The sequence below is a fragment of the Alosa pseudoharengus genome, unplaced genomic scaffold (assembly GCF_046254945.1).
Source record: "Alosa pseudoharengus isolate Yale_2024_CS ecotype anadromous, Long Island Sound unplaced genomic scaffold, YU_APseudo_1.1 YU_APseudo_1.1_scf_9, whole genome shotgun sequence".
Taxonomy (NCBI): Eukaryota; Metazoa; Chordata; class Actinopteri; order Clupeiformes; family Clupeidae; genus Alosa; species Alosa pseudoharengus.
In genome coordinates this window covers 8,204,416-8,216,428 of record NW_027468881.1, presented here as the reverse complement: position 1 = coordinate 8,216,428, position 12,013 = coordinate 8,204,416, and the positions used below count along the sequence as shown (strand labels likewise).

General features: G+C 42.0%; 1 protein-coding gene across 1 annotated transcript in view; it reads right to left on the bottom strand.

Annotated features, from left to right (window-relative positions):
- The window catches only part of LOC143114973 (E3 ubiquitin-protein ligase PDZRN3-B-like), a 43,977-nt gene that overhangs the window by 25,482 nt on the left and 6,482 nt on the right, over positions 1-12,013 (bottom strand). Inside the window, exon 3 of the mRNA XM_076276812.1 lies at positions 10,303-10,410. Within this exon, the coding sequence (XP_076132927.1) occupies positions 10,303-10,410 (108 nt within the window). The remainder of the gene's footprint in view (positions 1-10,302; positions 10,411-12,013) is intronic.

Below are 12,013 nucleotides of genomic sequence, written 5' to 3'. Positions count from 1 at the left end.
CCCCTTCACACACACACACAAACATACACGCACACACATACACATTACTCTCTCTAGCACTCACCGTCACACAGACCCCCCCTCCCAATCCCAATTTCATCTTTCTGGAAGAGCTGGCGCAGTTAACCTGTCACAACACAAGAGCAGCTTTGTGTGTGTGTGTGTGTGTGTGTGTGTGTGTGAGTGTGTGTGTGTGAGTGTGTGTGTGTGTGTGTGTGAGAGAGAGAGAGAGAGAGAGAGAGAGAGAGAGAGAGAGAGAGAGAGGACTGGACAGGAGTCTACAGACAGCAGGGCTACAGTTCTGCTCTGCTGTGCACCTAAAAGCTGATATCTAAAAATAGATGTTACCCACTCAGTCTTGGTTAAACGCTGTCACCCACTGACTACCTGCTCTATGGCACTTAAAAGTATAAAGTGCACTTGTGAGTATATATAAAAAAAATAACACAAGATGTCTGGTGTCATTACAATAAAGTCCTGGCCAGTCTGAACTGCTTGGGCAACATTTTTTTTACTGTAGAATAAACCATCTTGTTTATTTTAGCTTTCATCTTGTTCAGATGGAAATTAAATTACACAAATATGTAAATCCATAGTATAAGCAATGTTATAAACAATTATTATACAGCTCTCCTCAAGGCAAGTTGAACGCTCCATTGGCTTGGATGGGATTTCCCAAAGTTCTACGGTAAAATCTTTTCATGTAATTACTGCTGAAAACATATAATTACCGCTGTCAGTGGCAACGGTTTTTGTGCTTCTGATACGTCTTTCATATCACAAGGACTGGAACTTCCTTCAAAAGTGAAAGCAGACGGTTGATCAGCTGTGCTCTAAAATGTTTGATTCAAGTTCAGCGTGTGTTGTTGCGAACTATTTGTTTCTCAGCAAATGCCACGATGAACGGCAACAAATAGGCTAGGCTATGTAGGCTAAAGTCATATCGTGGGGAGTTTATTATTTTGTTTTGGCAAGTAGGCGTGTAATAAGCGGGATAATAGAACGCCGGTCTTGTTCCGCCCTGAAGGGACTTATTTTCCCAATAATGACCGGCTTTCTATACATTATCCCTTACTTATCTTAAAATTTTGCAAAATGAATGGTGATGAAAACCATTCTCTTCATCTAATTTTGATTTTATTCTAGAGTGGTCTTCATAACTGAACTACATGTTTTTGTCTGAATTATGTACATTGTTGTATATGTACTGTATGTATGTATATTGACAGGTTTGCTTTATGTCTGGGTCTACAATGGAGTAGCAGCTCTAAGCACCATGTTGTGAATTATGATCATGTGGCTCAGTGACTTCACTCCAGGAGTTTCTCAGCAGCAGGACAGCAGCCAGTATGCTGTCACCACAGATGGCCTTGAAATAAAAATGTTCAAAATTCAACAAATGTACACACACACACACACACACACACACACACAGTCTCTCTCTCTCTCTCTCTCTCTCTCTCACACACACACACACACACACACACCCTCCAAACACATTCCAATAGCATCTCCAGCAAATCATATAAAAACAACCCACCATACTCGTTCATGTCATATAACTCAACCATAACAACACACTAAAACTTGACTATAATGCCTCAGTATTCCTCCTATTGGGTACAACTCAACATTATACTCCATTATAATCTCATTAATCATCCACTCACACTGCATCATGTGGTCTTACATTTCTCTCTCGACCTGGCGCCCTGACGCCCCTAGTAAAACCTCACAGACATGAGTCACTGTGACGCTGTGGGCTAACTGCTTTTTTCTTCTTTTTTTATCTTTACAGCCGCACAAGAGAGAAAAAAAACTACAAAGTCTGATGAGATGTTTGTGGTATTTATGGCCATGGCGGCACACAGGAGTTTCTCCAGTCACACCGAGGACTTATTGAACTTGGAACAGACTGAACAAAAGTCACAATGCTGACAAGCACCTATCTCTAATTCAGTTTCCGATATGTTGGAATGGGCACTAAACATGACTAGCCTATCTTTTGACTGTCTCTTGGCCATGTGGATGGACAGCATTGTTGACCTCAAGGTGATACAGATAGCAGACACGTGAAACTGCAAGAAAAGTATTTTTTAAGTGGATTTCAGGCAATCAACCTTTACAGTGTTTGTGTTTATGAGGGTTTGCTTATCGAAGGTTGACTGGAGTTGCAGACAAAACACACATGTGTTGGCTGATTCACACTGACGTTTCAGTCAAACCATATCTGCTCTAAATGATAGTTGTGCAGGGCTTGTGACCATCAGTGTGGCTGATGAACTCTGAACGCAGCTGCCTTCTACAGGAGATCCCCAAGTGCCATCTATATCAGGGCAGAACTCAGATTCAGGGTAGATCTGTGATTCTTATTATCTTTTCCTATGATTATACTTCATAAAAAGAGTTGATTAAAACAAAGTCCTACACCCATTGGAAAGGTTAGTGAAGAAATGAGAAGGCTGCCTGGCAGACAGATACAAAAACATCTGTAACATCTGGAACATAACCATGATCTCTTCACGGGTAATGCACATGCTCAACTGGTTTGAAAGCGACGCCACCAATTTTCCCTCATGATTCATATACAACTAATTCAACCACATCAGCTGTCAAATCAGTCATTCAGAGTGAGATGCGTATCATTCCTGGCCCTTTACTCAACAACAGGGCAGAATTCAGACAACGTCTTTCCATATCAATTGATCTTAGTAAGAACTAATGTGATTGGTCAGAAGGGAGAAGATAGCATAGGCATGTAGGACAGGCAGAGCTCTGATTCAGACTTTTGCACTTTTTGGAGCGGTTTCAGAAGAATATCATTCTTTGCCTGTTACTTGACAACTGGACAGAATTCAAACAAAGTCTGTCCTTCTGATCAATGGGTCTGCAGTATACAGTACTGCTTATCGGCTACTTTGGCACTATCAGTGTACTACTCGGTTCACTAGGAAACAGATCTTCTTATTTTCCTTTAGAGAACTGGGCTACCACATACCATTAGAGGCTACCACATACCAACTGTTTTTGCAGATTGATGGCCCTTAACTATACTGTACATTAAAGGCTGTTGCATGGAAATAAAGATATACACATATACATTAAAGGAATGTGAATGACTTTGCATGCCCTGGTATATAATTTCTGGTCCATGGAATGCACGCAGGAAAAGCTGCGGCCCATGAAAATACTAAAATACACAATTATTGTTTCACACAGCCATCTCCAAATAACAGCTGTTGTTTCAAAGCTGTCGTGTCAGCTTAGTGGCAAACAGAGCCTGGGTATTGACTTTGATGGCGCGGGGGCTACATTTTTCAAGACAAAAAACATGATGAGAGATGAAAATCCCAACCTTGTGTTAGTGGTGCTTACTGCGGCCAGTGGTGCACTTCACAATGTGACCACACAATCAGCTACAGAGTGATCTGGGTTACAGAGGAACCTCAGGACAAAATTGGAGCTTGAATGCCTCAAATGGCATGTAAACCAATAGTAGTTTTGAAAGACCATAAAGAAATACAAGGAATCTGGCTGTATAAATCATTATATGTGCAGTTGGTGAGTCGTACGTCATGGTCCCACAAAGTGTTGTAGCAGCATGCATCTCAAGCAACACTGCCAGAAGGTGCTTGGGCCTCTCAAATGGCAGATTGGATTCCCTGAGAGAGACGCTGAGGGGAGAGAAAAAAGGAGGAGGGAGGGAGGGAGGGGAGAAAAAGGAGGAGAGAGGGAGGGGAAAAAAGAGGAGAATAGAGAGAGGGGAGAAAAGAGGAGAAGAGAGGGAGGGGAGAAAAGGAGATGCGGCTCCAGGACAAGTGTGAGAATGTTTATGTTCTTAACATCTGCTGTGACCTGAAGCAGTGTTTGTTCTCTTTTACTTGATGCAAACCTTCTCCCCTTCAGTGGTTTCAGCTATAATTGAACTTACTTTTACACCAGCATGGCCTAATAGCTTAATTCCCATGAGAATGGTGCTTACATTAATAAAAAAGCAAAGTCATTATAGGACACAACGCACTGCTGACCTAGTTCTATAGGACACCTTTCACAGTCACCCTGAGCTAGTATGCATACTTAAATGATCATAGAAAGTACATACTGCACTGTATACCCCAACATATTCAGTATTGGTTTAATGCAATGCCTTATCATGTCATCAGCTACAATTATGTTATTATGTATCAGTTTGGGGGTATTATTTAGGGTCATAACCTTAATAACTTTATCAAGAACAACATTTTTTCTGCTATTTCAGACTGTCTGCCTTGTAGCAGACTTTCCTTTTGCAAGAAAAAAGTGTTTCTTTCCACACCATGGTAAAATATGATAATTGTGAATGACAGACAATAACACAGACAGTTAAACAATAGTTTAGCCAATTATCTCGCCTTGAGAGTTAAAGATAGTCACAATGAGCCAGTCAGAGTTCCGGTTCAGAGAAACGGTTCCCTCCACGACTGCCCAAGGAAGCTTTTTTAATTAACACAGAAGCAGTTGACATTTGCCTTTAGACAGAAGCTCTGGCACTGAGTTTTCGACTGAAAATCAGGCACATGGCCCCCTAAAAAAATAGGTCAGGACATTGTATTCTCATTTCCGCATCCGTACAAAAACATGATAATGCATGTTGTATCAATTTGCATACCAAAGCCATCCACACAGCCGTCAACAGCCAGTCAAATATCATTACACAAAACCATGTTTGAACAGAATCAATCCTCGAACAGAGATATTTTTGTTGTGGGCCAGCTGTTTGTCTGCAGATTTGAGACTTTGATGATGTTCTACAAGAGGAGGATTTACAGCAAACCAATTACTGCCAGCAATGCCAATTCAATGTTTTATTGTTGTTTGCTAGTTTGTCACAGTTTTACACAAAATACTTGATTTGTACGTACTTGTAAGTGTATAAAAAAAATCTAGCTTTTATACGAGATGAATCAATTTGAATCTGCAATGCACACTACAGTACATACTAGCCTGGCCTCGGCCTGCCTACGCGCTTCCGGTCGATTTCTTTTCCCTACAGTCAGAGCCCGTCTAAGGAGAGCCTTGCCTCGTATTAAGTCCCATTGTACCGAATTTTGGATGCAGTTCCACCAGAGTTCCACTGGGGGCGATCGCCATGAGTGCAGAATGAATGGGAGTCAATGGAGCTAGACGGCTAAATTTGTCTCTTTCACCTGATTGTCGTTGACAAATCTCAGATTTGATTGTAGTTTGTATAACTTCAACATGGGTTATAGATCAAAAGTTGAATGAACGAGTACTTATGTCCTTTTGATTTCTTACAGGTTGGGTCGTTGTTGCACATAACACGCTAGCATTGTGCTAATGAATGACGTCATTGACACATTTGAAAGGCTTTTAAGAACAATTAAGTGACTTGAAAAAATATAATACAAATACAACCAAGTGTATTTTCTTTGCCTCCCCTTTCGAATACAATACTCAAATTACTTGAAAAAAAATGATATCCCGAGAAAAGGGGATTTTGAGGTGTACAGCTCCATAGACCTCCATGCATTCTGCACTCGTGGACGAGCGCCCTCATGTGGAACCACAGAAGGAACTGCAACCAGTTCAGAAACCGGAAGTTTTCCGAGAGTGGCAGTTCTCCCCTTATTAGACATTCTCTGCTACAGTCAAAGATGGTTGATTACGAAGATACTTCGTGAGAGGCCATTTCCTGTCCCTGGAAATTTATGCAAATAGGGTAGCAGTACACGCCCCCGCACATTTATGCAGTGATCGGGCTCTCTTTTTAACATTAAGGTCTATGGCAGAATCCAAGAATTTCCCAGAATTTGTCAAAGCCTTATTTTTCTGAGCAATGGATGCACATTTCGGACACGGTATCATGATCTCCAAACCCTCCTCCCTATTTCAGTATAATGTCGTGATAGTATGACCCTCCATTCGGGAGAAAATCAACATTAATGAAGGTGTACACCAAGTTTATTTTGTACTCCGGCTTGTCTGGCGTGGAACCGAGGCGTTCAAACGTAAGTCATACGTCAGTGACACGCCCCTGTGCAGGCGGGAACTGAACCAGAGCCCGTCTCTGACTGAACTCCACTTTGCCCTCATAGACATGAACTAGGACAACCCATCTTGCTACGCATTCATTATCTTTGACGAAACGGTTGTTAGTGATTGGTTTTAAAGCGGTTCAAAGGAACTCCAATGATTTTAAACCTCAAACTGTGCCCTCCCACCCGGAAATAAACGTACGCCTATGGATCTAGGCCAGAGTCTGATTTCCAGGCTACACTACATACTACCGTGTTAAAGTAACCATGCAAAGAGAACAGGTGGTGATAATGTAGCAAACGAGTCATTTGTAGCGTTTTATTTAACAACTAGAGAAACATGACGGAGGTAGACTTTAAATGAGAGATTGTCTTCTATGATTTTTAGAAGTTCCACAGAAACTGTGTCACATTACACAAATTCATGTACTGAGAGCGTCCTCGTCTGTGTTGTGCTAGCGGTGTGCGATATATATATGATTATATATCATCTACGATAATATCAGTGCAGACCTGTGCCACAAAATCTTCAAGCTGGGTCAGTCTGCACTGGCCAGATGGTAGGAGGCTGGGCAATCAGATGGATCTTATCTGAGATCATCTGGTGACCCTATGGCAGATCAGCCATACCACACACCCCCACACCACCACCCACAATGATTTCACCCTTGAGACATTCCAGTGTCTGGAATGTGATTCCATAGAATTATCCCACACAGATCTAAAATTTCCATTTCAACTTCCATTCAGAACGGTTGCTTCAGTTCATCAGTGCATCATCAAATCAAACCTTCAGATTGTAACATTCCAAATTCCATATTTGTGTACTTCTCAAAGGGGGATAAAGTCATAACTGGCCGGTGAGACTGTTTGGCCCATGTGAAAGACCTGTTGCCACTTAATCACTCTCACTCATTCACTTACTCACTCACTCACTCACTTACTCACTCACTCACTCACTCACTCAGTCACCCATTCACTCACTCACTCACTTACTTACCTACTCACTAACTCACTCGATCTGGTTACATACAGTAACACCTCCAAAAAAATGGAAAACACAGTCCCCAGCTACATTTATGGCCCTCCCGGCTCTTTTCTTCTGTCATCCTTTCTTTCCAGTCCTTCTCTCTCAGGGTCTTTCCTACTGTAATGTGTGTGTGTGTGTGTGTGTGTGTGTGTGTGTGTGAGTGAGGGTGAGTGAGGGTGTTTCCTCCCCCTTTAATCTGTCTAATTGTTCACAGGCAGTGCTCGTTCGGCTGTTCGGTCATTCGTTTGGCCAGTCGGCTATAGGACTTAAAGTAAAAAAAAAAGAAAAAAGGAGAAAGTCGGGGGCCTCGTTCAACGAGAGTGCAGCCTCTGAGATCAAAGTGACTAATCGTGCCACCACCGTCTTTGACATGGAAAGCAGCCACCAGTAGAAAACCAATGACCTCTCCTTTGCACGTGGAGGTTACGGACTGAGCATTAGAGGGACAGCCAACAAAGACGTATAAAAGAGCACTTTCTCTCTTAACCTCTACGCATTTGTCTTCCCTCTCATGACTGAGGGAGGAGGGCAGAGAGCCAAAAAACAATCCTTTTTTCCTCCCTATCTCCACTCTTGAGTCTCAGGAGGCGTCAGCTCTAACGACGCTGTTGAGACATTCCTTGAAATTGAATGAGGAGGCCACTGCCCTGCCTAGTGCCTACCTACCAGCCAGAGGACATCCAAGGAGTTCAAAGATGTTGTCTGAATTATATATAGTGTGTGCCATGACCTCTGGCAGAACAGGGGTCAAATTATGAGAACATTTTTCAGGTGTGAGAGGGCAGTGATGTCCACCTGTGCCCGTCCATTAAACTTACAAGAAACCCTGATGCCGGAGACAAAGGCTGGAACTACTACTCGGGGAGTGACCCATGGAATAATTTTCATGGGGTTAGTTTCAATAGAAATTACAGGCACAAGCGAAGTCTCTTTAATTTTCCATCTGCTGTTTTATGGTATAGTGTTGAGGTCTCTATTTAGGTTAATAAGAAACGTTTTAAGATTTTCAGACACAATCCTACTCACTCCGTGTGGTGTCGTAAATCAGCTACTGGGATTCTTCAAACTGTCAGGCTAAATGTAGAGGTTGTTCACATAGTCGTAGTTCATGGGAGAGGGGTTAATTTGATTAGTTTTAGCTCTTTAGAGAACATCTCCTCTCATAGCACCACTTACAACAAGTCTTGCCGATCCTAGCACTTACCAGCCGTCTTGAACTGACACGTAACTGTTAAAAACAACACTCACTGATGCACTTCTTCTTACTGTACTCTACCGTTTTTAAAATTGTCCTAAAATTGTTGAGAATTGCTTTAAAACTTAAACTGTTAACCATGTTGTTAGTCGCTTTGGCTAAAAATGCATCAGCCAAATGTAATGTAATGTAATGTAAATAAACTTGGCAGAAAACAGAATTACTGATGTTGAGGGATGAATTACTAATGAAAATAATAACTGTAACAGAGATTCTATCCCGCATACTTCTGAAACCAAAAACCAAACCAGTATTTGCTGAGGATGAAACTGATAAATCTCAGGATCTCAGGATACCATGTGTAAAATGCCTATAAAAATTGAAATTGAATACTTTCAACAAGTTTGTAGCGATAAGACTCACTTCCGATGAATAGGACATTTACTGATATGCCAACATTACGAATATGCAATACAGTCTTTCTGCATACTTGTAATAAGCTTCTAAGGGGCAGGACAGCACTTATAACACATGCACTCCAACAGGTACTTCTGCATTAAGGACCCACAAGATGCAGGCCAAATACCATGATGTATTCATATTCTGTGCTTCCATGGCACTTCAATATAAAACTGGACAAGGGGTTGACTCACAGGTCACTCACAGGCGTTTTCTAATGAAGAGAAACTTGCGAGGACACATTCACACACACATTTGGGCAATTTCATGGTCAATTTAACAACGCGTTTGCTTTTTTTTTCGAGCTTAAGAAAGGAAGGTAAAGTAATGCCAAGGTGGTCTCTTCATTCTTCTGGGCATAAACTACCTAACTGAGTCCAACCAGGAGGCTGTGTTTGCTGGGTCTGTGAAAGAGGGGGGTATTCAAGCAGGCCAGTGGTCCAAAGCTGGGCTCATTTTCTCCGAGTGAATAAATTTAACTTGGTGAATAGAAATTCAACCCTGGGCTGAAGGAAAGGCCTAGAGAAAGCCTTCAAACTAAATACACACACACACACGTACATGTACACATTCACACATACACACACCTCATGCCAACAATCCATCACATCCATACACACAGACAGACTCACCCCCACACACACACCCACACATACATGCGTATATATACAGGGACCCATATACTCTCTCTCTCTCTCTCTCTCTCTCTCTCTCTGACACACACACACACACACACACGCATTACATTACTTAGACACAGGACATGTCCTTGCATACCAGTGACTAAACATAAATGGATACATTGATGAGAGTGGTGAGTTACACCTGGCACCTTTTCATTATCCAGCCCAAATCCCACAAATCCAAGGGCCATCATGTGAATGCTTTTCTCAAGAACACTGGTGTCCTGTTACAACCCATCACAAGAATACACACACACACACACACACACACACACTGAAATGTGTGTGTGTGTGCCTCTCTTTCACTGTAAGCTTTGTGTTTTGCTATTGTATCGGAAGAGCAGTTCACTTAATAAGGAGGCTCTTTGATTTGCCCCGAGGCTCAATGTTTCAGACATCCCCCAGAAACAGAAACAGTCCTTAAAAGGCCGAAAGAGAAGTCCCTGATATTCAATATGCCTTTTAAGAGGACTCGCCACTTAAACATACAGAATGAATACCTGGCTGAGAAGCCTTAGCCTTAGTCTTTGTGTTTTCATGCCTGTAGAGATGCAAACTGGTTTTTCACTGACCCACAGCACAGGAGGGGTCACATCACAGCTTATACCCAACTCAGGCTACTAAGACACAAGTTACTCTTCTTTGAAAAGGTAGTCTAATGGGTGAACAACTTGCATGAAACACCATTTCCTGCTTGGCCAATTAAAGTCCAGTCTTGCCCGTAGCAACAATTTTACCCGTATAACCTCTGCATACATGTAATCAATTTGCATATGTTGCAATTTGCAAGAATGTGTTTGTCAGAATAAGTCCCGTTACGTTTGTCCATTGGTGTACAACAGCAAATGGAGATTTCTTTAGGGTTTGAAGCAGATGGTAAGATAAACTAACTGTACATACCTCCATAATCCTGTCATGAACGTGCAGACCACCCTCTTTGTCTGCTGGGCCATTCTCCACCACCTTTGACACAAATATCCCCTCAGTCAAATGCTCCTCTTCAGGATCCTTAATAAACAACATCAGAAGACAACAACTGACACAGTGTTGGTACCTGCAAAACACATAACAAGTAATTCTATTCTTATGCTTGTTTAATGATAGGGAGACATGGGAAAACCTAAAATGGGAATTACATCATTCTTCCATAGTCCTTCTCTCAAATGTCAACACAGGAAGAAGGATTTAGAAAGTAACATTATATGACGCCTACACAGTCATGTTTGGAAGCTGTACTGTCAAGACCAGTGCCAGAGGAGACGAGCAGTTCCAGTTCCCCTCTAAATTAAAGAGTAGTGAAGGGAAGTTGCCTAAACGCTTCTGCCCTCCTACCAGAAACACCTCTAATCACCTCCGATAAAGAGGCAGAGGAGGAAGAAGCCGATGCCAGCACAGAGGCTGGGTCTGAGGCTGGGCCCTGTGTTTAGTTCCCTCCGCCACATCAAACAGTCTGTGGTCTCCATCAGTGTGAAGCGTACAAGCTCAGCCCTCACGCTGAGAGAAAACAGCGCAGGTCAAGCTGTGAAAGGCGGTAATTACATGCACACACTCAGCCATTTTATTTCTGGAGCTTGTTTGGATGCTATACTCAAGGAGGCTTTGTGTTTTCTACAGAGCTTTGCTCATGCCACTGATTGTAATGTAATGCTTCTGACATGTGCTACTAACCTGGTCCTATCTTTTGAAAATGTTGTGTGTGCACTACACATTGATTTACAGTGACAGTTGAATGACACGGGTTATGTTATGCATTTGAATGCTGCTATGTTAGGGTCGAGTGAGTTCAGAGTCAAGCTACATAAATGGAAAAATATCTTGCAAAAGATAGCTCTTGAAAGAGAATTCCAACAATTTCAAAGCTCACCACCAGATTTGCCCTGCTTAGTTAAACCTTCAAAGAAAAGAGGGAAGCATAGCTAATAGACACTGGTGATTGATATTCCTCTCTGCGTCAGAACATACTCAGCTGTTTATGATCCTCAAAACAGTATTGCAAAAGCTGATTCTGCCCAATGAATGGCCAATTTGAAGAACTTCAAATTGCAGTTGATACGTGGTAGCCGCCAGGAAGCCAGCCCGAAATTAACCCCGCCCACAAAATTTAAGGTCAGGGAATTTGGTCTGGACTTGACCTCTGAAGTTTGCCTACAAAAAGGAATCAAAGCTGCCATCTTTGACCTTATAAGGAGATCCGGGTGTTAATTGAAGTGAAATTAACTACCTATGGCAAATTGCATTGTAAGTTAGCTCTGGGGTAGCAAAGATGAAAGTGAGCCATCTTCACGTACCGAAGATCACAGTATCCACTCGAAGGCAGAGAACAAAACTGTGTAGAGCAAAACGTCTTGCATATCCGATTTCTTCGTCAACGTCAACGAGTTTAACAGGTGTGATAATTCAAAATCCCCATGTTATTTTCCCACAGAAAAAATCTCAAGATACCAGATCTCCTTATTTGGGCAAAGATGGTAGCTTTTTTGTAGGCGAACTTCAGAGGTCTATTGAAAAGCTTCTGTGTTCGTGTCTGTGTGCTTCGGTTGATTTTGTTCACAACAAAAAGGTTGTCTTTAGAGAATCTAGACGTTTAGATTTCGCCATCGTGTCTGTTGTA